At 42.9% G+C, this 25,181-nt stretch overlaps 1 protein-coding gene across 4 annotated transcripts in view; it reads left to right on the forward strand.

Annotated features, from left to right (window-relative positions):
* The window catches only part of LOC119539699 (triggering receptor expressed on myeloid cells 3-like), a 32,333-nt gene extending 7,570 nt beyond the window's left edge, over positions 1-24,763 (forward strand). For 2 of the 4 annotated variants that reach the window (XM_037843410.1, XM_037843411.1), the window contains one exon: positions 224-364. In XM_037843410.1, coding sequence (XP_037699338.1) covers positions 224-240 — 17 coding nt within the window. In that variant the 3' untranslated portion in view covers positions 241-364. Of the gene's footprint in view, positions 1-223; positions 365-3,624; positions 3,641-15,341; positions 15,514-15,709; positions 16,049-16,607; positions 16,659-17,167; positions 17,229-23,181; positions 23,315-24,194 lie in introns of those variants that run through there. The other 2 variants (XM_037843409.1, XM_037843408.1) reach the window with 2 other exon arrangements.
* The last annotated feature ends 418 nt before the right edge of the window (positions 24,764-25,181 follow it).

Here is a 25,181-nt window from a genome sequence, read left to right on the forward strand (position 1 = left end):
TTCTGAGGAGGTCTTTGGACAGGGCAGGGCATGGGTGGGGGAGCCGGGAAGGATGTCACAGGGCTGGGCCCGGTTCCCCAGGACAGGAGAACCTGGGGGTGGGGAGGAGCAGGGTGAGGTTTTGCCGCTCCTCAGTCCCAGCTTTCCTTCAGAGGAGGGAGGGTGGAATCAGGCCTGGGCTGGCTTGGACCATTGTCAAGTGCTGTCGACTTCTCTGATTCAGGTGAGGCAGCATCCTGAGGTATTCCCGGGACAAGGCAGACCCTGACGACCGGCAGACTCGCTCCCCCAGGGGCCCACGGCTCCGCTTTCCTCCGCTAATGAACGTCACATTCAACTTTCTGTTCCGTAGTAAATAAACGGCTTCCTAAATTCGTGTTGTAAGATCTCTGATCAGCTCTCCTCCGACCCAGAGAGAGAAAAACTGATGAGCGGGAAAGCACTGAGAGCTGGGGTGGGCGGAGAACCACGGGAAATGAGACTAGGGAAAAGGCAGCAGATTTTTGCATTAAATAGAAAAATTGGGGTTTACAGAGAATAATTCAAAAGTATCTTATATCCATTTCCCTTTTGCCCTCCAGACTCACTCTGGGTATGTCTCTGTCCCTTAGATGAAATTTATGGCAAGACCCATCACTTTTCTGGTCATTTTTAAGTAGTTAAAAAGTCTATCTCCATGAATCTGGACCTGGCATTGTGGGATTGAGAACATCTTGTTGACCAAAAAAGGGATGCAAAATGAGATGAAATAAAGCTTCAGTGGCTGAGAGATTTCAAATGGAGTCGAGAGGTCACTCGGGTGGGCATTGTTATCCACTGTGTAGATATCCCTCTCTAGGTTTTAATGTATTGGAATAGCTAGAAGTAAATACCTGAAACTACCAAACTGCAACCCAGTAGCCTGGGCTCTTGAAGACAATTGTATAACAATGTAGCTTACAAGGGGTGACAGTGTGATGGTGAAAACCTTGGGATCACATTCCCTTTATCCAGTGTATGGATGGATTAGTACAAAAATGGGGACAAAAAGTAAATGAAAAATAGGGTGGGATGGGGGGATGATTTGGGTGTTCTTTTTTACATTCATTTTTTGTTCTTATTTTTATTCTTTCTGATGTAAGGAAAATGTTCAGAAATAGATTGTGGTGATGAATGCGTAACTATATGATTGTACTGTGAACAGTTGATTGTATACCATAGATGATTGGATGGTATGTGAATATATCTCAATAAAACTGAATTAAAAAAAAAATCTATCCCCAAACTAGCTTCAGTTTAGTAATGAGTGTAGGGGAAAATCTTCCATTTAAAATTAAAGCTTCTTCCCCAAATCTTCTAGATTTTGGCATCAAGGAGAGGCCAAGGGGTACAATTCAGTATTTCTCTCTTACTTTGCCATCTCCACCCTCCAGAGGCAGCTTCTGATGCCCCCATGATCGGAACAGGGGAAGAGAGAAAGTAAAGGAGCAGAAAATTTCCTTCCTTATGGGACCCTTGAGCTGGTCAGTCAACTTAAATTTGGGTTCCTAGGGTACTGTTGTGGGGTCTTCAGAGAACCCCAGGTCTCTTGTATGCAGTTTCCTTGACACAAACAACTACATCTCTTTTCTGGCTGCCTCTGACTCCTTCTTTCCCCAAGCATTTGTCAGTCCACTGCTAGCTTCCTTCCACTGACGTCCTTCTACCTCCAGGCAGCCCTTTGGACAAGATCTAAGATAACCCATGCCAGCTCTCTCACATGGGTGCAGCCCACATCTGGCTAATAGGAAACATTCACCCACTCCATTCACCCCAACACTCATGGAGCTTTGGTGGATCTCCATGCCCTACTTCTCATTCACTCCGCTGTGAAGGACCAAAGCAACTGGTCCCCCATGGTCTCTGCCTGTTGGAGTTCTCCAGCTTGAGTCAGACACCAGTTCGCTGTCTCCCAAATTGCAGGACACTTACCAAGCTCTCCAAGTTGTGACCCTGAAGTCCCTGCCCTTAGGCTTGAGGTGGGAGGCAGGTATATGCCCCCACACCCCTACTCTGGTCCACAGCACACCAACAACTGTCTCCAAAAATTCTGTCCTAAATTTCAAACTCCTCATAATTTTATACCCTTAATGTGGGTGAGGGGTTAAAGGCAGCCAAAAGGTTTTAGACACCTTTTTGCAGGCCCTGCATGATAGTCTCCCACCTCACTTGGGAATATGGCATCTATTTCCTTGGGACCTGCATCAGTTAAGTTTCAGCTGCAGACCTCAAAATCCAATCTACTTATTTTAAGCAAATGAGCATATGTATGGGATATTAAATGGTTTGTAGAATCAGACCCTACTCGGACCTTCCAAGGATGACCTTCAAAGCCATGCCATGGGATGTGGCCACCAAAGAGGCCACTGCTCTTGCCATGGTCAGGAACCTGAAGAATCAGAAAACTGCCCAAATCAGGAAGACGCCATCACAGCTTTGGGCTCTAAAATCACCTATCTCAGCTACAGTCTATACCAGCGAAATGGATGTCTTTCTCCTCACTCAATTGAGTTCCAAATTTAAGTCATACACATATGTGGTTGACTGGTGGAGCCTAAATTATACCTGGAATCATAGCTGCAAGGGAGTCTGAGAAATGCTGTTTAATATTTCAGACCTTTTAGGATAGAAGGGCCCTGAGGAGATGGGAGAGGAAGTTGAGTGAATGAGTCCACAGCCTCTGCTTAAGCAATCTCAGCCAAAACTGAGATTAAAATAGTTCAAATTTCTAATTTTTGCTATTTCTTTTACTGCCAATGAAAGTCAAATATAATTGTCAAGTGAAAAATAGACATCCGTTTTTTGCTTTGTTATGCCAAATAAATCTTTTCATCTATTATAAGTCATGTTTTAAGTTTCCATTAACCACAAACAGTACATTAAACATTTTGTGTTATATATTACACTGAAAGTACAAAAAGATACAGCTGCAGAGAATAATTCCTATTTTTTTCCTGTTCCAGAATTTATGGTACCTATCTTGGAAACCTGTCTGCTTAGGAAGGCAAGTCCTATTTGTCATTAATGTTCTTTAATCTGTTCCTGGGATATCAACATAGTCACTAATTGTTCAGTGACACTTGGAAATTGTTTCCATGGCAGTCACCTCAGTGAAAATAGTTGCATTTTAGCATCCTATAAACTTTAAAACCTCATAAAAATCAGAAATGATTATTTTTGGAACCAAGGGTTAGTCTTTTGCTGTAGGGCTTGTGATGGTTTGAAGCTATGCATACACCAGAACATCACGTGGTTAAAACTAATCCATTCCTGTGGGTGTAGACCCATTGTGGGTGGGACCTTTAGATTAGGTTATTTCAATTGAGGTGTGCCCCAGGTGGGTCTTAATCCTCTTACTGGAGTCCTTTATAAAAGGATGAAAGAGAAAAACAAACAAACAAACAAACACAGAAGCTGAGAGAAAAGAGCACACACAGGAGCTGAGAAAGAAGGCCACAGAGAAGCCAGAGGAAGCTGGAAGCAACAAAACCAGGGCGGAGAAGGGAGAGACTAGCAGAACCGCCGTGCACCAGAGGAGCTGAGGATGCCGGCAGCCTGTCTTCACACTCCAGGGACCGTCTTGGTGATGCCTTGATTTGGACATTTTCATTGCCTCAGAACTGTAAGTTTGTAGGCTAATAAATCCCCATTGTAAAAGCCAACCCATTTTTGGTATATTGCATTTCAACAACTTTAACAAACTAAAACAGGGCTGGTCTTCAAGGACCAGGCTCCTCTTTGTGGTTTGAAGGGAAGAAGTCATTCCATTCTTCCTCCTTTGCCTACACGGTTGTCCAAGGAACTTCACCACCTCATGACTGTGCCACTTTGAGTTAATCTCAGTTAAAATCAAATGTCCCTACTGGGATATAGAACGAAAATAGGGAGAGGTTGCTTATTATGAGCAGAATGTTCAACTAGGGTGAACTTAAATGTTTGGAAATGGACAGAGGTGATGGTAGCACATCATGAGAATAACTAACAGTGCTGAAAGGTGTGTGAAGGTGGTGGAAAGGGTAAGCTCAGAGTCATGTATGTCTCCAGAAGGAAAGTTGGAGGTTAAAAGATGGAAACATATAAAACAGTGAATCCTCTGGTGGACAATGTCTGTGATTAACTGTACAAATATTAGAAATATCTCTCATGAACTAGAACAAATGTATGACACTGTAACTAGAAGTTAATAATAGAAGGGCATAAAAAATATATACCTATTGCAAAATATATACTACAGTTAGTAGTATTTTAACATTCTTTTATCAACAGCAACAAATGTACTATACCCAATACTATGAATCAATAATGGAGCGGGGGTGGTTAGGGGTAGGGGAGGATTTTAGTTTCCTTTTTTTGTCTTTCTTTCTTTTCTGGAGTAAGGAAAATGTTCTAAAAATTGAAAAAAAAATTAATTGTGGTGATGGACACACAGCTGTATGATGGTATCATGGGCAACTGATTGTACACTTTGAATCTTTGGATAGTTGCATGGTAAGTGAACAATCTCAATAATATATATATATATATATATATCAAACGTCCCTGCCAATCTCCTGTATCCCAGCTCCCCCCACCCAATCCTATCTTCCTAGGTGAATACACTGGGTAAAGAGCCCACCAGGTAAGGAATCCTGTCCTACTTTCCTACAGGCTATGCAATTTTGGATAAAGCAGCTCCTCTCCCCGGCTGGAGTTCAGGCCCTTCATTTATGTTATGAGCTAATACCCACATATAGGGTAGATGGGGAGGTTAATTGCAAACAAAGAATTCAAATAAACTTTGCTTTTGTTTTTACTTTTTTTTTTTTTAAGATACTCAAGAGCCAAAAACTGAGTTTACGTGTTTCTTATTTGATGCCACAGTCATCAGTGGAAATGCTTCACCACTCATATCATTAGCAGGTTTATTCTTCCCACCTTCCTCCCTCAAATCCACTCCCTGACTTCCCCCCATAGGCATATATTAGGGATTGAATTATATTCCCCCCAAAAAAAGATATGTTGAAGTGCTGACCCACAGTACTTTAGAATGTGACCTTATTTGGAAATAGGGTCATTGCAGATGTCATTAGTTAGGTCAAGATGAGGTCATATAGGATTGGGGTGAGCCCTTAGTCCACTATGGCTGGTGTCCTGATAAGAAGAGGAGAAGGGATTCAGAACCTAGACACCCAGGGCAGAAGGCCATGCAAAGCTGGGAGGTCCAGACTGGGGTTATGCGGCTTCAACCCATGGAACACCAGGGATTGCCAAGCACCACCATAAACTGGGGAGATGCAAGAAGGATTCTTTCCCAGAGCCACAGGAGAAAGCATGTATCTGCCGACATCCTGATTTGGGGCATCCGGCCTCCAGAACTCTGAGACCATAAATTCCTATTGTTTATAAGCCACCCTGTTTGTGGTACTTTGTTACAGCAGCCCTAGAAAACTAGCACAGCATCTTAATATATTTAATGTGGGTCCTTTCAATCCACTTTCTATATGTTTACTGACATTTATGTAGATCCTTGAAATATATAGAATTGAATTTGTGTGCTTTATTTTATCAAAATTTCATCCTGTGGAATGAAAAAGTTGCACCTCAACGGGAAACCATTCACTGTCTATATAACATACTCTTCTGTGTGTTATCTGATTCTGATTCAATGGAAGTTATATTACAAACCTGTAAATTATAGGTTTGATAGACATGCAAATTCTGTCCTGTCTTCCTTTCCCTGCTGTGGGGAAAAAATAAAATCCAATTTACCTCCACATGTGATTTATTTCAACATTCCTTTACTCTATAAGTTTGTACCACTTGTCCAGTTTTTTCGAACTGGTTATAACATCTGCCTAGATTCCACCTTTGAACGTGAGTTAAATAAAATCTCCAACATGCTTGTTTATATCTGTATGAGAGTCATGATTTTACCCTTTTAAGAAAATTAACTTTTAACTCTTTATAACTTTTCACTTAATAATGTGCTTCTGAGACTCCTTATTGCTATATGCAAATCTAAATCTTAGTTTTTTTTTTTACTGCTATGTAGGATTCCATATAAGTATTGTATTTTACTAGTGATGAACACCTAAGTTGCTTCAACTCCTTACTACCAAACAAACCAACAGAAAACCAAATCAAATCAAACACAGACACACACACACCCACCCACACACACACACACACACACAATTAAGAACATTTAACAAACATCCCCCTTAATATCCCCTGAAGGACTCAGACAAGAATTTTTCTGGAGAACATACCCATTTGGCACAAAACCAAATAGACCAATGGAACAAAATCATGAGCTCAGCAACAGATTTAGTGATTCAGTGGGGAAAGGATGGCCTTTTCATCAAATAATGATGATCAGTTGGACACCCATGCAGGAAAAAAGACTTACTTTTCTCTCACACCGTAACATCTCAATGGTTTGAAATTAGTATTTCTCTGATAAATAATGAGGCCAATATCCACTTATGGGTTTATTAAGTATTTGCATTTTTACTGCAGTACATCACCTATTTTTGACGACTTTTCTATTGGATTTCTTTTCTTTTGCTTATTGAGTCTTAATAATCCCTTGCTTCATTGAGCTATTAATCCATGGCCAGTTTTAGACCCAGAGATTTCACTTCCCAGTCTGTCAGTTGTTACCTGTCAAGCACATGCATGACAAGGCAAGGTCAAAGTCAGGGTCTGACTGATTTGGCCAATAAAGATATAATGAGCCACTTTTTTTTTTTTTTTTTTTTTTTTTTAAATCTAAGCTCTCTCTAGGGTTATTTTTCTAAAACATAGGTATGACCATGTCTCTTCTTCTCTCTTCAAAATCTTCCCTGGTCTCCCCTTCGATACGGAATGAGGTCCAGACTTCTCAGCCTGGCATTAAAAGCCTGATCTCTGTCTCCAGCCATTATTATCCACAGCTTCCACCCTTTTCCTTTGCTACACATTCTTCTTCAGTAATATCAGATAATGAGCCACTTTCAGATTCAGACAATTTATCACTTACAGAGACAATAAAAGGAAGATTAGCCCAATGTACTAACTCCCCGTGGTCCTTGTCCCACACTTAAAAACAAAAGGGCTGGATGATTACACAGTGCAAGTTGCATGATATCCCTTTGCTGAGAAGCCAGATCTAGACTGCCGCCAAATGGTTTTATGGCCTGTAGCTCTATTCTGAGGGCAGTGGGGCAAAAAGCCTCATAACTCATCAGAACCCAGGAGCCAATGAGAAACTGTCTCCCAGGGGAGATCGGGGGAGGAGTGGGAGATGGTCCTGGAGCAGCTCATTACAGGCCTCCCATCCTCTCATGTTCCACGAGAATCACAGGGCCTTCTGTCAAGACGCGGACTTGCTGTGTCCAGCCTTTTCCTGCATGGCCTATGCGGATACATGCAAATGGCCAGGGCATTGCTGGGGGACTCTTCCCCTACATTACTTTTCTCTACAATATTGGTTGTTGAAAAGAATTTTTTTTTTATGTTGAGAACTGAAACCATTTATCCCCATATCCACGAGAACCAAAACCACACCTTACTGTCTACATTCACACGACTTTGCCATTTCACTGTCTTCATTAGCATGACTTTACATTCCCAGGAATTTCTTGCCAAGGCAAATGGTTTGATTGCTCATTACAGTCAAAATGATTATTCATTACATCCAGAAAGATTTTATCAACTCTTCAACAAAAAGCGTTATGAGATAGTTTACACATTACAATTCACTAGTCCCTGCCTCAAAACCCTCGCTTGGCTGTTACCACCAATCCCGGTTCTGTTGTCCCCTGATTCTGACCCACTCTTAATCTAGCCATCTGCTTTGAAAGACCTGCCTTTTACCAAACTTCCAATCCTCAATAAACTCTGACCTTCCCTTGCTCTCTCTAAGTTCTGCCAAAGTTTTGCAGGAGAGATATTCTTGCCTACAGCCATAAGCAATAAACTCAGCTTTGTCTTACCAACAGGTTGTGGTGGTGATATTTGGGGAGCCAGCACTTGGCAATGTAATTAGATCCATCCATTTCTCCTTTATTGTTGGTATCTTTGGGGTCTTATATAAAATGTTATTCCCAACCTGAGGCTCAGAGACCTTCTAAACTCTGCCTTTTATATAATGTACAGACATTCTCCTACATTATCCTCTATTAGCTTTATAGTTTTGACTTTCACAAACATGACACAACAAAGGAATCTACCCCTTACGAGGAGAGCAGGGTATCGTCAGACTTCATCTTGGCCATCTAGAGCTGCACTGTCCAGTAGAGTAGCTGCTGACCTCGTGTGGCTGTTTGCAATTAAGTTCAAATTAATTAAAGTTAACTAAAAATAAAAATTCAGTTCCTGAGTTGCACTAGCCATGTGTCAGGTGCTGGATAACTGCATGAAGCTAGTTGCTACATCTTGGACAGGTAACCCCAGGACATTTCCAGCATCACAGGAGGTTCTGTTGGACAGCACCGCTCTTGGCTTTTGCTTAAGGGTAACAGGTCAGCTAACAAAGCTCTCCGTTCCTTGATATAAATAAAGCATCTCATAAACATAGATCAAAACATTTTATAGCACAAACTGTTTTTACACCTGAGTTGTTTGATTTGTAGTTTTCATTTAATTAAAGCAGATTTCCCTCTTAAAGAGAAATCACACTTCTGATTTTATATTTTCCCTTCTCAAAGAAAGGGTTTGTATTATGGTGGAGCCTCAGTCCTTTTGCCCCCTTTTTCCCTGAGTCTTCTCCATGGGCACCCTCCCCTGGGCTGCTGTTTGGATGGAAGAAGGGACACACTTCTGGCAGCCGGGGTGGACGAGGCTACTCAGCGGTGAGCAAAGGACAGGGTTCAAAGGCCCAGCTTAGCAACCACATCTCTGTGGACCCCTGGGCGAGTCGTAGCCCAGCTCTGCAGTTCAGCCTCCACCACCATCAGCAAGCATGTGCAAACCACAGTGCAGGGTCGAGCAGGGCCGGACTCTGGCAGTAAATGAGAGAAGCTGACCTGGATCTTAGGGACTCACAGTCTGTTTGCAGAGGGACCAAGAGTGTCCACAAACGGCAGCAACACAACCCAGCACAGGAGCAGGAGCAGTAGAGCAGCCAGGTGTTGAGTGCTCATGAGAACAGACCTCTCCACATTTTAAAAACAAACTTTTAAATTTTAGAATAGTTTTGGATTATCAGAAGAGTTGTGAGGATACGGCAGAGAGCTCATATATACTGGCACCCAGGTGCTCCTATTATTAACATCCTACCTTAGTAAGTATATTTGTCACAATGAGTGGATCAATAATGACACATTATTAACTAAAATCTATACTGCATCCAGATTTCCTTAGTTTTTACCTAACATCCTTTTTATGTTCCAGGATCCCATCCAGGACACATTACATTTAGTCATCACGTCCCCTCAGGCACCCCCTGGCTGTGACAGTTTCCCACACTTTGCTTATTTTTGATGATCTTAGCAGATTCAAGAACTGGTTAGGCATTTTATAAAATGCCTCTCAACCGGGATTTGTCTGATGTTTTTCTCATGATTAGATTGGGGTTTTGGGTTTTGGGGAGGAAGACGACAGAGGTAAAGTGCCATTCTCATCGCTTCATATCCAGGATAGCTACTATCAACACGACCTACTATTGTTGATGTTGACCTTGACCACCTGGCCGAGAGAGTGCTGCTCAGGTTTCTCCACCGTAAAGTTGCTCTTTGCCCCTCTTTCCATACTGTACTATTTGAAAAGAAGTCACTACACACAGCCCACATTTCAGGAGTGAGGCGTTATCTCCGCCTCTATAAGATATGGTATTCACCTGTGCTGGTTTGCTAAAGCTGCCGTTATGCAAAACACCGGGAATGGATTGGCTTTTTCTTTCTTTTCTTTTTTTTTTTAATTGCCTTTTTTTAAATTTTTATTTTGAAATAATTTCAAACATATAGGACAGTTGCAAATATAATACAAACCCTATGCAGAGAACTCTAACACCCCCCCACCCCCAGATATCTGTATCTACCAATTTTACATTTTGCTACCATTGTAGTACCTTTCTTTATCTTTCCTTCTTTCCTTCCTTCCTTCCTTCCTTCCTTCCTTCCTTCCTCCTTCCCTCCCTCCCTACCCCCCCTTTCTCTTTCTTTCAACTATATCTATTATCTTTCTATCAATTATCTATCTACTCACTTATCTTCTGAACATTTGAGAGCAGGTTGCATATATCATATTTCTTGAACTCATAATATTTCCATGTACATTTCCTATGAACAAGGATATTAACTGATGTCATTAACTTAACTGCAGTTAATTCAAGAAAATTAATATGGATATAAAGCTTAAATTCTATATTCCAATTTTTCCTTATGCCCCCTTTGAGCTTTTCTCCTCCATTCTTAGATCCATTCCAGTATCATATATTGCATTGACTGTCATTAACTCTTAATTAACTCTTTTTTTAAAAAATTAACTAAATAAAAAAATTTTTTTAAAAAGATATACAATAAAGAAACATTTCAAACAAACCATAACAAGGGGGTAAGAAAAAGACCCCTAACCTAAAATAACTACTTTACTTCCAACATGTTCCTACTCTACCCCAAGAAAATAACCTAATATAGCAACATTTCTGTGAACTTGTTCCTACCATACCCTTCAGAAATTAACAAACAATAGTCATTCCTGGGCATTCCCAGAATGTTAAATTTACCCACAATAGCTTATCTGTTGGTATTGGGTGATTGTTCCCCCTTCATTAATTGCTCTCTATTGCTAGTTCCCCTACATTCTACATTATAAACCATTTATTTTAGGAGTGTGTTGTTTAACATCCAGGGGTTTGTGAATTTTCCAAGTTTCTGATGGCTATTGACTTCTAATTGTATTCCATTGTGGTCAGAGAATGTGCTTTGAATAATTTCAATTTTTTTAAAATTTATTGGGGCTTGTTTTATGTCCCAGCATAAGGTCTATTCTGGAGAAAGTTCCATGATCACTAGAGAAGAATGTGTATCCTGGTGATTTGGGATGTGATGTTCTACATATGTCTGTTAAATCAAATTCATTTATCCAATTGTTTAGGTTTCCAATTTCCTTACTGGTCTTCTCTCCAGTTGATTTATCATAGGAGAGAGTGATGTGTTGGAGTCTCCCACAATTATTGTGGAAACATCCATTGCATCCTTTACTTTTACCAGTGTTTGTCTCATGTATTTTGTGGTACCATGATTGGGTGCTTAAACATTTATGATTATTATTTCTTCTTGTTGAATTGTCCCTTTTATTAGTATGTAGTGGCCTTCTTTGTCTCTCCTAATATCCTTGCATTTAAAATCTATTTTATCTGAGATTAATATAGCTTCTCCTGCTTTCTTTTGGCTGTAGCTTGCATGAAATATTTTTCCATCCTTTCACTTTCAATTTTTTTGTGTCCCTGTGTCTAAGATGAGTCTCTTGTATGCAACATATTGATGGTTCATATTTTTTTATCCATTCTGCCAATCTATATTTTTTAATTGGGGAGTTTAATCCATTTACATTCAATGTTATTACTGTGAAGGCATTTCTTGAATCAGCCATCCTATCTTTTGGTTTATGTTTGTCAGACATATTTTTTCCCTCTCTCTCTTAATGTCCTTTAATGAACCAATATTGAATCTCTTTAGTACTAAACCTTTCTCCATTTCTCTCTCTCCTTTCTCTGTTGGTAGGGCTCCCTTTAGTAACTCAAGTAGGGCAGGTCTTTTACTAGCAAAGTCTCTCAACATTTGTTTGTCTGTGAAAAATTTAAGCTCTCCCTCAAACTTGAAGGAGAGCTTTTGCTGATAAAGTATTCTTGGTTGGAAATTTTTCTCTCTCAGAATTTTAAATATGTCATGCCATTGCCTTTTCACCTTCATGGTGGCTGCTGAGTAGTCACTACTTAGTCTTATGTTGTTTCCTTTGAATGTGGTGAATTGCTTTTCTCTTGCTGCTTTCAGAACTTGCTCCTTCTCTTCAGACAGTCTGATCAGAATATGTCTCAGAGTGGGTTTATTTGGATTTATTCTATTTGGAGTTCGCTGGGCTTTTATGCTTTGTGTATTTATATTGTGTAGAAGGTTTGGGAAGTTTTCCCCAACAATTTCTTTGAATACACTTTCTAGACCTTTACCCTTCTCTTCCCCTTCTGGAACACCAATGAGTCTTATATTTGGACGTTTTATTTTATCTATCATATCCCTGAGGTCCATTTCATTTTTTCAATTTTTTCCCCATTCTTTCTTTTGTTCTTTCATTTTCCATTCTGTGGTCCTCAAGGTTGCTGATTTGTTTTTTAGCTTCCACTAGTCTTGTACTATGAGAATCCAGAATCTTTTTAATTTGGTCAACAGTTTATTTTATTTCCATAAAATCATCTATTTTTTTATTTACTCTTACAATTTCTTCTTTATGCTCTTCTAGAGTCTTCTTCATGTCCTTCATATCCTGTGCTGTGCTCTTCTTCACGTCCTTTATATCCTGTGCCGTGCTCTTATTGTTTGTCTTTAGATCTTTAATTAATTGCTCCAAGTACTGTGTCTCCTCTGATCTTTTGATTTGGGTGTTTAGGTTTGGGTTATCCATATCATCTGGTTTTATTATATGCTTTAAAATTTTCTATTGTTTTTTGGCCTCTTGGCATTTGCTTTTTTGATAGGTTCTTTCAGGACATGGAGGATTATTCAAGGACGAATCTCTAATTTGTCAGATCTACAACTTAGTGGAGTACACTTTCTCTAACTAACCTGCAGATGGCATCTGCGAGCTACTTATGCCCCTCAAGTCAGTTCTGCCCAACTTCGTCTTTATGGTGTGTGGGGGTCTGGTTCTTGTGGGGTCCAATTGGTGCACCAAGTTTGGGTGTGTTGTTGGTGCTGCCCACTCTGAATGTGGGGCATGTGTCTGAGTGGTTAGGGAGGGAGGGCAGCTTTAATAATCAAACCTCCCAGGTGTTCCTGGAGATTTAAGGCTGTTGCAAGAGTCTAAACCTTCAGTTCAGTCTTGCCACAGATTGTCTCTGCTGCTGACCCACAAGTCCTTGGTATTGGCATATGGTCCCTGGGATTTCCAAGTGGGTCCCTCTTCCAAGCCATGCCCTTCTAGGGCCTCTGCTGAGGGAAGGTTGTGTTATGTCACAAGTTTGCGCCATCCCTCAAGGGAAGTTCTTGGCCACCGGGCCGTGTAGGTGCATTCCTAGCCTGCTGTAAGGATGGCTGAATGGGGCGTGCCAATTTCCCCCTTTTCGCACAGCTCTGCCTTCCCAGCTCTGGGGCAGTTAGCTGTGGGTACGTGAAAGGCTATTGTCCACGCCCGACACTGTGGCATGTGTGCGTGCCGGTGAAAACACCCCTGTCACACTGGGTTTCTTGGTGTGGCTCTGGGCTGTGGCCCTGGTGCTGGGCAGGAGCGTTCCCAGCCCGCTGGGAAGATGGCTGCAAAGAGTGTGGTTTTTTTCCACTTTTGGCTCACCTCTGCTCGCCTCGCTCCGAGACAATTAACAGTGGGTGCGCTAAAGGCTATCTTTCACGCCAGATATTGAGGCGTTTGCACAGCCCGTTCTTGCAGTGCTTCACTGTGCGGTTCTTGCTGCCATATCTGCAGCCACTTTTGGGTTTTTTTAAAAAGAACTAGTCCACCTCCAAACACCAACCCTTGGTTTCCCCACACCGCAGTGTGGCTGCTGGATATTCAGCGGCTTACTCACTCGTCTCAGAACGCTGACTTCCGGTTTCACCAAGTGAATGTTCCCTGTGGATTTAGCAGACCTTGTCCAGCTGGTATATCACTGGAACTGGTGTTCTGGGTCACTTTCTGGCTTTAATCTAGTATTTTTCACGGAGGTGTTTTTTTGCCCTTTCTCACCTGGCTGCCATCTTAGGTTCTCTCCTGGATTGGCTTTTATAAAGGGATTTCTTAAGTAACAAATTTACAGTTCTAAGGCCATAAAAGTGTCCAGACTCAGGCATCAGCCAGATGATACCTTCACTGAAGGATGATTGATGGTGTTGGAAAACTTTTAGCTGGGAAGGCATGTGGCTGGCTTCCACTGATCTCACATTGTGTTCCAGCTCCAATATCAGCTCCTGTGTTCTTGGTTCTTTCCCCAAGGACATTTCTGTCTAAGCACCTGTCTTAGCATATCCCAGGGAAAATGCTGGACTTCATCTCTTAGCTAAATATCTTTCTGTCCGCATTTCCAAGCATCTCTAAGCATCAGCATCAGTAAGCATCTGGGTGGGCCTGTGTGACTCTTTTTAAAGGACTCCAGGGAACTAATCAAGACCTACCATGAATGGGTGGGGTCAAATCTCCATGGAAATGTTCAATCAAGAGACCCCATCCTAATCAGAGAGATTAATAAATCTGCCTCCACAACATTTCATTAAAGAATGTGGCTTTTGTGGGGACATAATATATCCAAGCCGGCACACTACCTAAATTATTTGATATTCTTCTGCACAGGAGATTTCTCTATTTCCTTCCACTTATTTATTCATACAGTAATTTCTTCATATCAGTATGGATTTGTGGATATTTATTTTATACTTGGGTTCATAATCCAGCACAGCTTTATTTTGTTGCTCAGATTGCTCCAGCTTTAGCCATTGCCTCTTCACATGTTTACACAGACACTGTTAAACTGAGAGGATACTCCATTTTTTTCCACCCACTTACGTATTCATTCAATAGACACTGAGCACTGAGCATCATTAAGGAGTGGGAGCTGAAGACAGAGATGCTCTTGAGCTCCTTCTCCACACCCAACTGACCCATTCCCTCTGATAATCCCTGCTCAGTGCATTCTTTCCTCCCAGCTATCCTGGCCTTCTGCCTTTCTTAGGGACCATCCTTATAGTTTCTGGAATTGAAACTCTGCCCCCAAGAAAACCTCCTTGGGCAAAGTATGTCATTGACCCACCATGCAGGCCTGCGAGCAAGGACTCTGTCTTGCCTCGAGGACCAGTGGGATTCAAGGCACTAGTCAGGAACTCCTAACCACTCATAGGCGGTGCGTAAAGACAGAAAAAAGAGGAATGGCCTCTTATTTTGCCAGGGTTTCTTCTTGGGCCTCTTCAGAGCTTCCTGTAGCAAGAGTGAAGGAATGTGATGGTGGCTGGTGCAAAGTGGTGGAGATGGGGAGAAGTTGGCCACAGGGAGCTGAGTGACTGAGGCCAGGCTGGTGTTCTCCAAGCCCAGAGACAGACCTTGCAGCCTGGCAGCTCCTTCCCAGGCCTGGGCAGTCCCTCCTCCTCTGCCTATAGAGCCACCCCTCTCAGACCAACCACTTCCCCAATCAAAGTGTTTGCCTTTCTCTGTTCTTCCAGCTCAGAAATGCCAGGAAGTTGCAGAAGAATTGGACCTAGCTTCAAGTTCTCTGTCCTCCGAGGCCTCCCCTTTCCTTCTCTCCACTATCCCCAGAAAGAGAGAAAGGTGGCATGGCCTGGGGGGCCCCACACCTGCTCCTGCCACCTGTCCTGCTGGCTCTCCTGGCCTTGGGTGAGATGGAGGGGAGGAGGGAGTGGGGCAGGGAGCAGGGTGGCTCTGTGGACAGAGGGTTGGCTTGGGGGGCTATTTTCTGGGTGTGGGCAGAGGAAGGTGCTTCCTGAGAAGGAAAGGAACACTCCCTCTCCTGCCCTGAGGGAGGGGTGGTTTGGGTCCAGTCAGGGCCCTGACGTAAGGCCTTGTTAACCAGGTTCCCGGGGGCTTCCACCTGAGGAACTTCATGAAGTGGCCGGGCGGACCCTCTCTGTGCCATGCCAGTACCCACCCAAGGAAGGGCCCTACGAGAATAAAACCTGGTGTCAGGAGAGGTCTCCAAACAGGTGTACCATGTTAGTTACCACCTCTAAGCCCTGGACTGTGGCTGAGAAGTCTCGATACACGATCTGGGACGATGCTGTATATGGCGTCTTTGTCATCATTATGAGTCAGCTGAAAGAGGAGGACTCGGGATCTTACTGGTGTGGAAGCTTCAATGCTTCCGGGGAAGAGATCACTGTTTACAGAAACATCAGCCTGCTGGTGTCTCCAGGTGAGATCCTTCCCTGTGGAAACCGGCCCCCTGGGGCCCCAGGGCAAACGTCACTCACCCCTTCCCATGCATTCATCACTTCAGACCCCATCAGGTCTCTGGTGTCCCTTCCAGAACCAGGGGGAGCAAGACACCCTGTTTCCAGAAAAGGGCTGCCACCTCTACCCTGCCTCCTGGCCCCAGCTGGTGGAGAGATATGCCCAGAGCTCACTGGACAGGAAACCAGAATTTCTCTGTGATTTTCTGTCTCTTAAACACACACATACACACACACGTACACACACATACACACATACTGACTGCCTCAGTAGTTTGCAAGCCTTGGGATGTCCAAATCTGCAATACCCTTCTTACTCAGGCCCCTGTCTGTCTTCAGCCGCTCTCCTCCCAACAGCCCTGGGAATGGCTCCCTCCCCCCACGACCTTAGCCCAAAGGTGTGCAGATTTTAGGCACAGGTCACCCTGGCCTAAGGGACCCTGAGGGACTGGCTCTGGGCCCCTTACTTCCTCTCTCTTCTGAGCTCCTGGGCAATCATTATCCACTCTCTTTTCTTTTTAGCCCCGATCACTCTACTTATGTGGACTTCCACCTGGCTTCCACCAAGGACACGTAGGTCTGCGGTCTCAGTGGGGGAGGAAAGATGTGACCAGGAATCTTGGGCAGACTCAGATTCAGGAAAAAGGAGACCGGGGGGTCTTCCCGGGGAAGGGGGTTGACCCCTGGGGCTTGGACTAGTGGGAAGCTACCTTCAGGGCTCCCTGAACTTAAGACCCAGGGAGAGGACTTGCATGCTCTGGTCTGATCATAAAGATATCCATGCTCTTATGATAATGGATGGAAGGTCTCAAGAGGCAAACCTGCCTCGCAGACCCTGGACCTGCATGTCCCACCTCAGATCTCATTCCCAGCCCTGCCCTCTGTGTCTCACCAGCTCTGGAAGAGACTGCTCTCATTTGATTCCAGTGTCAGCTTGGACTTTAGCTGGTTAAATACCCCTGGCCTGAGGGGCCCTAAGGAGCAGGCCTGCCCCTCTCATTTCCTCTAAAAGGTTTTGGGGACCAATTCCATTCTCTATTCTGGTCTCCCGATAGCCAATATCTTCTTTGTGTCCTCCTCAGTCATTATCACAACTCCAGAGACGATCTCCGGTCCACTTTCCACCAATGGCTCTGAGCCCAGGTAGGTCATGGGTCTCAAAAGGAGGGAAGATTCTGGGAAGGGACGGACAGATGGCTAATGCGACTCAGAATCAGGAAGAGGGGAACCAAGGATTTTTTTTTTTCCAAGTATTTTGAGGCACAGGGCACTTCAGAAGAGCCCCCAGAGCTCAGATTCAAAGTGAGGTAGAGAGGAATGGGGAGGAGGGTGCAGCTCGTTAACCGTGGAGGAACTATAGAAAAAGCAGGAAACCACAGATTTCTGGAATGAAACAAAATAGAACAAAAAACCATGTGAAAAGTAGGCTCTGTGTTGATGTGCGTTGAGTGGTGGGTGTGGACGGAGTGACTTTAGCCTTGGCTGACAGTGGCTGGAGACATCAGCAAGAAATGATTAAAAGAATACTTTCAGTTCCTGCTCTCGACTCCCTCTAACGTGGGTCTCAAGACCATCATGGTCTCCCCTTCACTGCAGAAAGAGGCTGTGGCAGCCGAGGTCACAAGTTCTCTAAGGGACACTTAGGGCAGAGCAAAAGCATGAAGTGTTGATGAAAACAGATGACCAGTTGTCTGTAGGCCTTTAGTCCCTAATCTCCTTGTGCTGTTTGAATATATTATGTCCCCCACAAAAGCCATGTTTAGATTCAATCTTGTGAGATATTTGGAATAGGCTGTTTCCATGGAGAGATGACTCACCCAACTGTAGGTGAGACATTTTGATTAGATATTTCCATGAAGGTGTGGGCCACCCATTCAGGGTAGGTCTTAATTAGATCACTGGGGTCCTGTAAGAGACACTTGGGAGCCTACAGCGGTGCTTGCTGACACTGATGTTTGGAGATGCAGACAGAAGGACATTTGGAGATGCTAAGCTGAGAGATGAAGACCAGAGTGCACCCTGGAGAAGCTAAGATAGGACCCCCAGACACTTAGAGTGAAATGCCCTGGGAGAAAGAAGCAAGGATGCACAGGAGCTGAGAGAGAGGAGTTAACAGAGAAGCTGAAAGAGACATTTTGGAGAAAGCCACTTTGAAACACAACCATGGAGCAAATGACCAGCAGATGCCAGCCACGTGCCTTCCCAGCTGACAGAGGTGTTCCAGACACCACTGACCTTTCTTCAGTGAAGGTATCCTCTTGTGATGCCTTAGTTTGGACACTTTTATGGCCTTACAACTGTAAATTTGTGACCTAATAAATCCCTAATAAAGCTAACCCATTTCTGGGATTTTGCATAACAGCAGCATTAGCAAACTGGAACACCTTCCTTCTCCAAGCTTCTAGGCAGGTGGATTACAAATAAAGGAATGTCTCCTGAAGACTTCAAAGAATACATTTACCAAAAATGAAATGGCAGCAAATGGGGATACTTGGGGTTCTGTGTTCTGGAGCTTATCCTTCCCTTTTTAAAAACTCACTAGATGGAAGGTCTTTCCCACCCCATTACCTGTTACCACATTCCCGGAGAATCTGAATTCACAAACCAAAATAACCAGACATCAAAGGGGACCCACTACCCTAAAAGAGTGACAACAAAACAAACAGTAGAAACCATCTGAAGCAGGACCACAGGAACTGACAGTACAATGATTCTGGATACATATGATCAAAAAAGTTAAAAGGACAAGGGAAGACATAAACTATGTGAAGCAAGAACAAAAACCATGAAAAGGAGTTAAATGGAAATGGTGGTACTTGTGAAAAATATTATAGTTGAAATAAATACTACAATATATCTAATAAATAAAGCATAGATGTTGCTGGAAAGAATGTATTTGGAAAGGAGGAGGAGATAAAAATATCAAAGAGAAGTTAAGAGAAATGACAGATAAGAGTAGATGTACTAACATAGGGGCATTAAGACTCCCTCCTGGAGAGAGAGAAAAGATGGAAAGGAAGAAATATGTGAAGTAGGGCTGAAGATAAATGTCTCAGAATTAAAGGAAAAGGAAAGATCTTGGACCAAAAAGACTCATATATTGCTCCCAAAAGAAGAAAATAGGAAATGCACACATCTGCACACATACACACCTAGACCCATTGTGTGAAATGTAAGCCCATCAAAGGCAAAGAGGAAAGTCTAAAGGCTTTCAGATAACCTAAAAAGGAACAAGAATCAGATTCATATCAGACTTTTTAAAAGGGACACTGGACACATGAAGGCAATTTCATCATATTTTTAAAGGATTAAATAAAAGAACTTTAAGCCTGGAGTTTTATATCCAACCAAACTGTCATTCAAATGAGAGGTCATAATAGATTTGGATTTGTCAGGCTTCAAATTTGTCACGTATGACTGAGAGAGACACAGTTGGGGTGAATTGAAAGGAAAAATGACATCAAGGGCCAAGAGAGAGGGGCTCCCACCATATGTGGAAAGGGTTGGTCTATCACTGCACTGGGAGGGCTGGGGCTTCTGTCCCCCTAGGGGAGAGTTTGGAATCAGGCCAGTGCTTGGAGAATTTCCCAAGCTGCTCTCCAATTTCAGGCAGAGGTCTTTTTTGTTTTAAATTCAGTTTTATTGAGATATATTCACATACCATACAATCAACCCTGGTGTAAAATCAACTGTTCACAGTACCATCATATAGTTGTGCCTTCATCATGCCAATCCATTTTTGAACATTTTCTTTATACCATAAAGAATAAAAATAAGAACAAAAAATGAAAGTAAAAAAGAACACCCAAATCATCCCCCCATCCCACCCTATTTTTCATTTACTTTTTGTCCGCATTTTTATACTCATCCATCCATACACTGGATAAAGGGAGTGTGATCCCAAGGTTTTCACCATCACACTGTCACCCCTTGTAAGCTACATTGTTATACAGTCATCTTCAAGAGTCCAGGCTACTGGGTTGCAGTTTGGTAGTTTCAGGTATTTACTTCTAGCTATTCCAATACATTAAAACCTAGAAAGGGATATCTACACAGTGGATAACAATGCCCACCCGAGTGACCTCTTGACTCCATTTGAAATCTCTCAGCCACTGAAACTTTATTTCCTTTCATTTCGCATCCCCCTTCTGGTCAAGAAGATGTTCTCAATCCCACGATGCTGGGTCCAGGCTCATCCCTGGGAGTCATATCCAGGCAGAGGCCCTTTTTTAAAGAGAAACTTGCAGTCACAGAAGCCATGTGACAGGAAAGCCAAGTAACCTTAATGATTTCTGGCAAGCTGGCACTAGAGCACTAGCAATCCTGGGAGGAAGCAAACCTAAAGCCTCCAAGCAACAGTGAATTCCCATTGTTTAAGCCAACCCATTGGGTGGTATTTCTCATAGTATCTTGGAAAACTAAGAAAAAATGATTTTTAAATGAATAAATCCTGAACAGATACTTGTTTGAAATTCTAGTTGTGGACAATTCCAAAAAAATATGAAATGTCAAAGCACAAGAAGAAATAAATTTGAATAGAATAATGAATAACAAAGGAATCAAAATGGTAGATAAAGACACCTCCTCCCAGAAAATTCAAGATCCGGGAGGTTTTACAGGTATCACCTATACTTTAGGAAACATTTGATTCTGATTTTATACAAGATGTTGCAGAAAATAGAAAAGGAACAAAAGCTGCTCAGCTCACCTTAACTGGTTTAATTTCAAAACCAGTAAAGGATAATATGAAAAAATAAAATAATAGGTTCATTTCACTGGTGAACATGGAGTCAAACACCAAAATAAAATATTAGCTAAGCAAATTCCACGAAGTTTTAAAAAGGAATGTATTATGATCAGGTAGGGTCTATCCCAGTACTGAAAGGATTGTTCAACTTCAGAAAATCTATCGATGTAGGTTAACAAAATTAACAAATTACAGGAGAAAAGTCAACAGATACAGAAAAAGCATTTGTGAAAATTTGATATATTTATGAGTACAAGGAAAAGCTCCTATGAAACAGAAATAGAAATAACTTGGTAAAATTGTATACTAATAACTAAAGTAGAGATTATCCTTAGTAGAGAAAGTATATGTTTAAGGAAGCCATAACTACTACTAATGAGGTCCTGGCCAATGCTATAAGAAAAGGAAAACAAATAAGAGAAATGGAGATTAACTGGAAGAGTGAAAACTGTCATGATTTATAGATGTTGGTATCATTTATCTAGAAAAAATTATACAGTATCATCATCAAACAATTAGACCTCATGAGAGAGTTCAGCAAGGCTGCCAAATCCAAGATCAACTGATAAAAACCAAATGTGTTTCTCTATACTAGGGAATAATCATTTATAAAATCTAATAAAAATAAAATACTACTCATAATAGCAAAAATATCTGCAAAGTATCTAGGAAGCATTAATTTAACCAAGGCCTCTTTGGAGAGAACCTTAAAATGCTAATAATGACAGAGGTCATCTGAATAAATAGAAATAATAAATGATTATTGGATGAGACAATAACATTATAAAGATGTCAATTTTCCCAAAATTAAATACTCTAAATATAATCCCAAACAAAATGTGTTTAATTTTTTAAGAACTTCATAAACTTATTCTAAAATTATACGGAAAAATAGAGGCATGAATAGCTAAGTCAAGTAGGAAAAATAAAAAATAGAAGGTAGGATTTGTCCTACCAAATATTGAGATACTACTAAATAATACAACTGATAACAATGTGGTGTTGGTACAAGAACTGAAAAATGGACTGCTGGAATAGGGTGAAGAGTTCAGATCTAGTGTGGATATGGAGATGACATTTATGATAAGATAGAACCACAAACGAATGGGAGGAAGGACCCATTATTAGGTAGATATCCTTGAGAAAATTGTCAGAGCATATTAAAAAATCAAACAACCCCAAAACTGGATCCCTATCTAATACTATATACTGTGATGAACTCCAGGTGGATTAAAAAATATGTGTGAAAATTAAAATTAAGTTGCTAGGAAAAAACTGCTGAAGATTATCTGTGTGGCCTAGGAGTGAGGATGGAGACTTTGTATGCAAAACTTCAAAAGCACAAGTCATAAGAAAAACGATAACTTGATTGTATCAAGATTGAGGAATTCTATTTGTTAGAGGCCACCATGGAAAAATTATCAAGCAAATGATAGACTGGGAAAATTTGGTTGAAAATGTCTAAAACTAACATGGAAATATTGCCTACAATATACAAGGAGTTAGCTAATGCTACTAAATAAGGAAAAATGGTAACCTCAGTGGAAAATAAGTAGAGAATATGAAAGGCAGTTTTATAGTACAGGAAATATGAAAGGCTTACGGGTGATGTGCATACTCATTAGAAATTAAAGAAGTGTCAATGTAAACAACCACGAACTGTAACTTTATACCTTTTCAACTGGCAAAAGGAAGATGCCAGGAAGTCACTCAGCTCGGCAGAGACGCAGCCCATGGAACCTTAATGTGCTTCTGGAGAGAATGTGTTGTCCCAGTTGTCCCTCCCTCCCTGGCTGCCCACAGATGTGAGGGCGGAGCTTCTTGGGATGTTGGAGCCAAGAGCATCTCAGGGATCAGCGCAGATGCCACAACTGAGGAAATGGGATCCGTCCCAAATCACGCAGCCCTTTATGAGCAGACTCAGGGCAAAGACCCCGGTCTCCTGATGCCTGGGTCCCGAGAGCCGCTCTCTACCCCCCACCCCAGAAAATCTACCTTTCTTTTCTGGCCTGAGTAACCTCCTGCTGGTACAGCCTGGTGGCCCTGTCCTTTCTAATGGTTGGATTGCTCCTGCTGCCCTGCCTCTGTCCCTCCGCACCGGTGGACTCTGCTCCCGACCTTTCCCCCTAGCCAGCCTTCCTTCCACCTGAGTCTGCTGGGTTCCCTGAGTCTCATCTCAGGCCCAGATCAACCTCTGTGGACTCTTCCCCACCCCTGTGCCCTCTGCCCCTTCATAGCCAGTTCAGGGCAGGGTCCCATACAAACAATCTCTGCCACAAGGGCCCAGGGAGGCTGCAGGAGTGCCAGACATCCCACCCAGGCTCACCCGCCTTTTCCTCCTCCCTCCAGGCAATCGGTTCCACCACCCTCCTCCTCCTACCAGGCTGCCTCCCATCTCCTGGTTGCTGTGCTGTGTGGACTCCTGGTGGCCAAGAGCCTGACGCTGTCAGCTCTGGGTTTGCTCCTGGGCTGCAGGCTGCTGGTGAGCAGGGCCTGGGAGTGGTAGAAGGAGCTGGGCACAGCTTCTGCCCCAGGAAAAATGGCCAGGAGGAGGGAGTTGGAGGGCTCAGAGGCAGGAAAAGTGATAACTGAATCTAATTCGAATATCCCTTCCTTCTCCTTACCTCTGCCTTTCACTCAGATGTTAACTGCTCCCATTCTTAGAGAAAGACAGAGGCCAAGGGCTTCCTGGAGTCCCCACTCCAAGATTCAGCCTCTTTCTCCCACCTGAGAGGAAGAAGGGCAGGAGGGAAAAGCTGAGAGTGCCTGGTGTCAGAAAGAAACGATTAAAACATCAAAAAGGTTTATTGAGAGAAATACTGTGAGCAGGGAGATCTCAAGAAGGGTCTCTGTTGCCTCCAGGTCATTGCTGCTTATGAAGGCGGTTAGGGGTTACAATGACCAGCTGACATCAAAGTTCCTTGTTACATAGGGGGGTCTAACAGAGAGGGGAAAAGATGTGCATTGATCGGTACGGTCTGCTTGTCCGTTTTGACAAGCTGTCTCCACTGGACCCAAACCGGCTTATCGCCAGGTGTTGCTGAAGTGCAGTTCTGTCCGCAGGGCTCCATTTTCCTGGAAAACCCCTGCGCTTGATTGTTTTTGTTAATTCCCTGTCATTTCTTGGAAAGGGGTTGCTCCTGGCAATGCCCCATGCAGCCCACTATTTTATTTTATCCACTGTGGGGTAGGAGGCTTAGGGGAAGTAAGGGGGCAAGGCTGGAGGTCAGCGAAGGGGAGAAAGGGAAGGGGAAGAGAAAGATCAGGGTAAAAGGAAGAGGCCGGCTTGTGGGATGGGAAAGGGGGTCAGGGAAAGGTTTCACTTCAGTTCACGATGTTGCTCTTTCATCTGCCCTCCTCAGGGTCATGGTGGGGACAACCAAGACGCAAGTTCCTGACCCTGCCAGCCCACCCAGCACAGGACCAGGACCCTTGGGTGCTGTAACCACAGTCATGTATCCAGGATGAACACTTCCCCTTCCCCTGCCCAGCTATTGGGAACCGCCCACCCCCACCCCAACCATTGAGCTCCAAAGCCCCAAGAGGAAAGACCAGTTCCCAAGGCTGTAGGAGACGACTCACAGCTCCTGAGTTCACCTGTGGCGACCTCTCAGCCCAGAACTGATCACTCGGAGATCCACTCCCCCAGCCTGGACCTCTCCCCAAACTGACCCCCACAGAGGGTTTATCTGCATCTGCACCAACACTTCCCACTCTGTGGGGCCAAAGACCAGCTCAGCATCTGTCCCCAGTGAAGCCATCTAGGGCTGGATTTCTTTGTGGGGAGGGTTTGAATTAAGAATTCAATTTCTTTAATTAACAAAAGGCTATTGGTATTTTAAAATTTCTTCTTGTGTTAGTTTTGGTAAGTTGTGTATTCAATTAATTTGTCTATTTCATCTCAGCTGTTGAATAAACAGGTACAAAGGTCTTCATAATATTCCATTCTTGTCCTCTTAACATCTGTAGGGATCTGTAGAAATGCTCAATCTATCATTTGATTCGTCTTTATCTCTGTGCAGCTCTTTCCAGTGCTCTATCCTCCAAACTCTAGCTGCATTGGGTCTCCCTGGACTCTCAACTTCATCTTTTCAACTCAGAGAATCTACTGGGATTTTCCTCCATTTCCCTGCTCTGTGCCATGGCCTGGAAACTTTCCCCAGACAGTAAACTAAGGCCATCGTAGGACTTATCTCGCTTGTTTATCTACTCCAGGGATCACGGTCCTTTGTTGACTGACGTCCAATGTCTTGAAAATTGTTGTTTTGTACATTTAGTCTGTTTTTTTTTAGTTGTTTCCTGTAGGATAGTGAATTTTGTCCTCGTTATTTCATCTTGGTCAGAAGCAG

The sequence above is a fragment of the Choloepus didactylus genome, chromosome 7 (assembly GCF_015220235.1).
Source record: "Choloepus didactylus isolate mChoDid1 chromosome 7, mChoDid1.pri, whole genome shotgun sequence".
In the NCBI taxonomy this organism is placed as follows: Eukaryota; Metazoa; Chordata; class Mammalia; order Pilosa; family Megalonychidae; genus Choloepus; species Choloepus didactylus.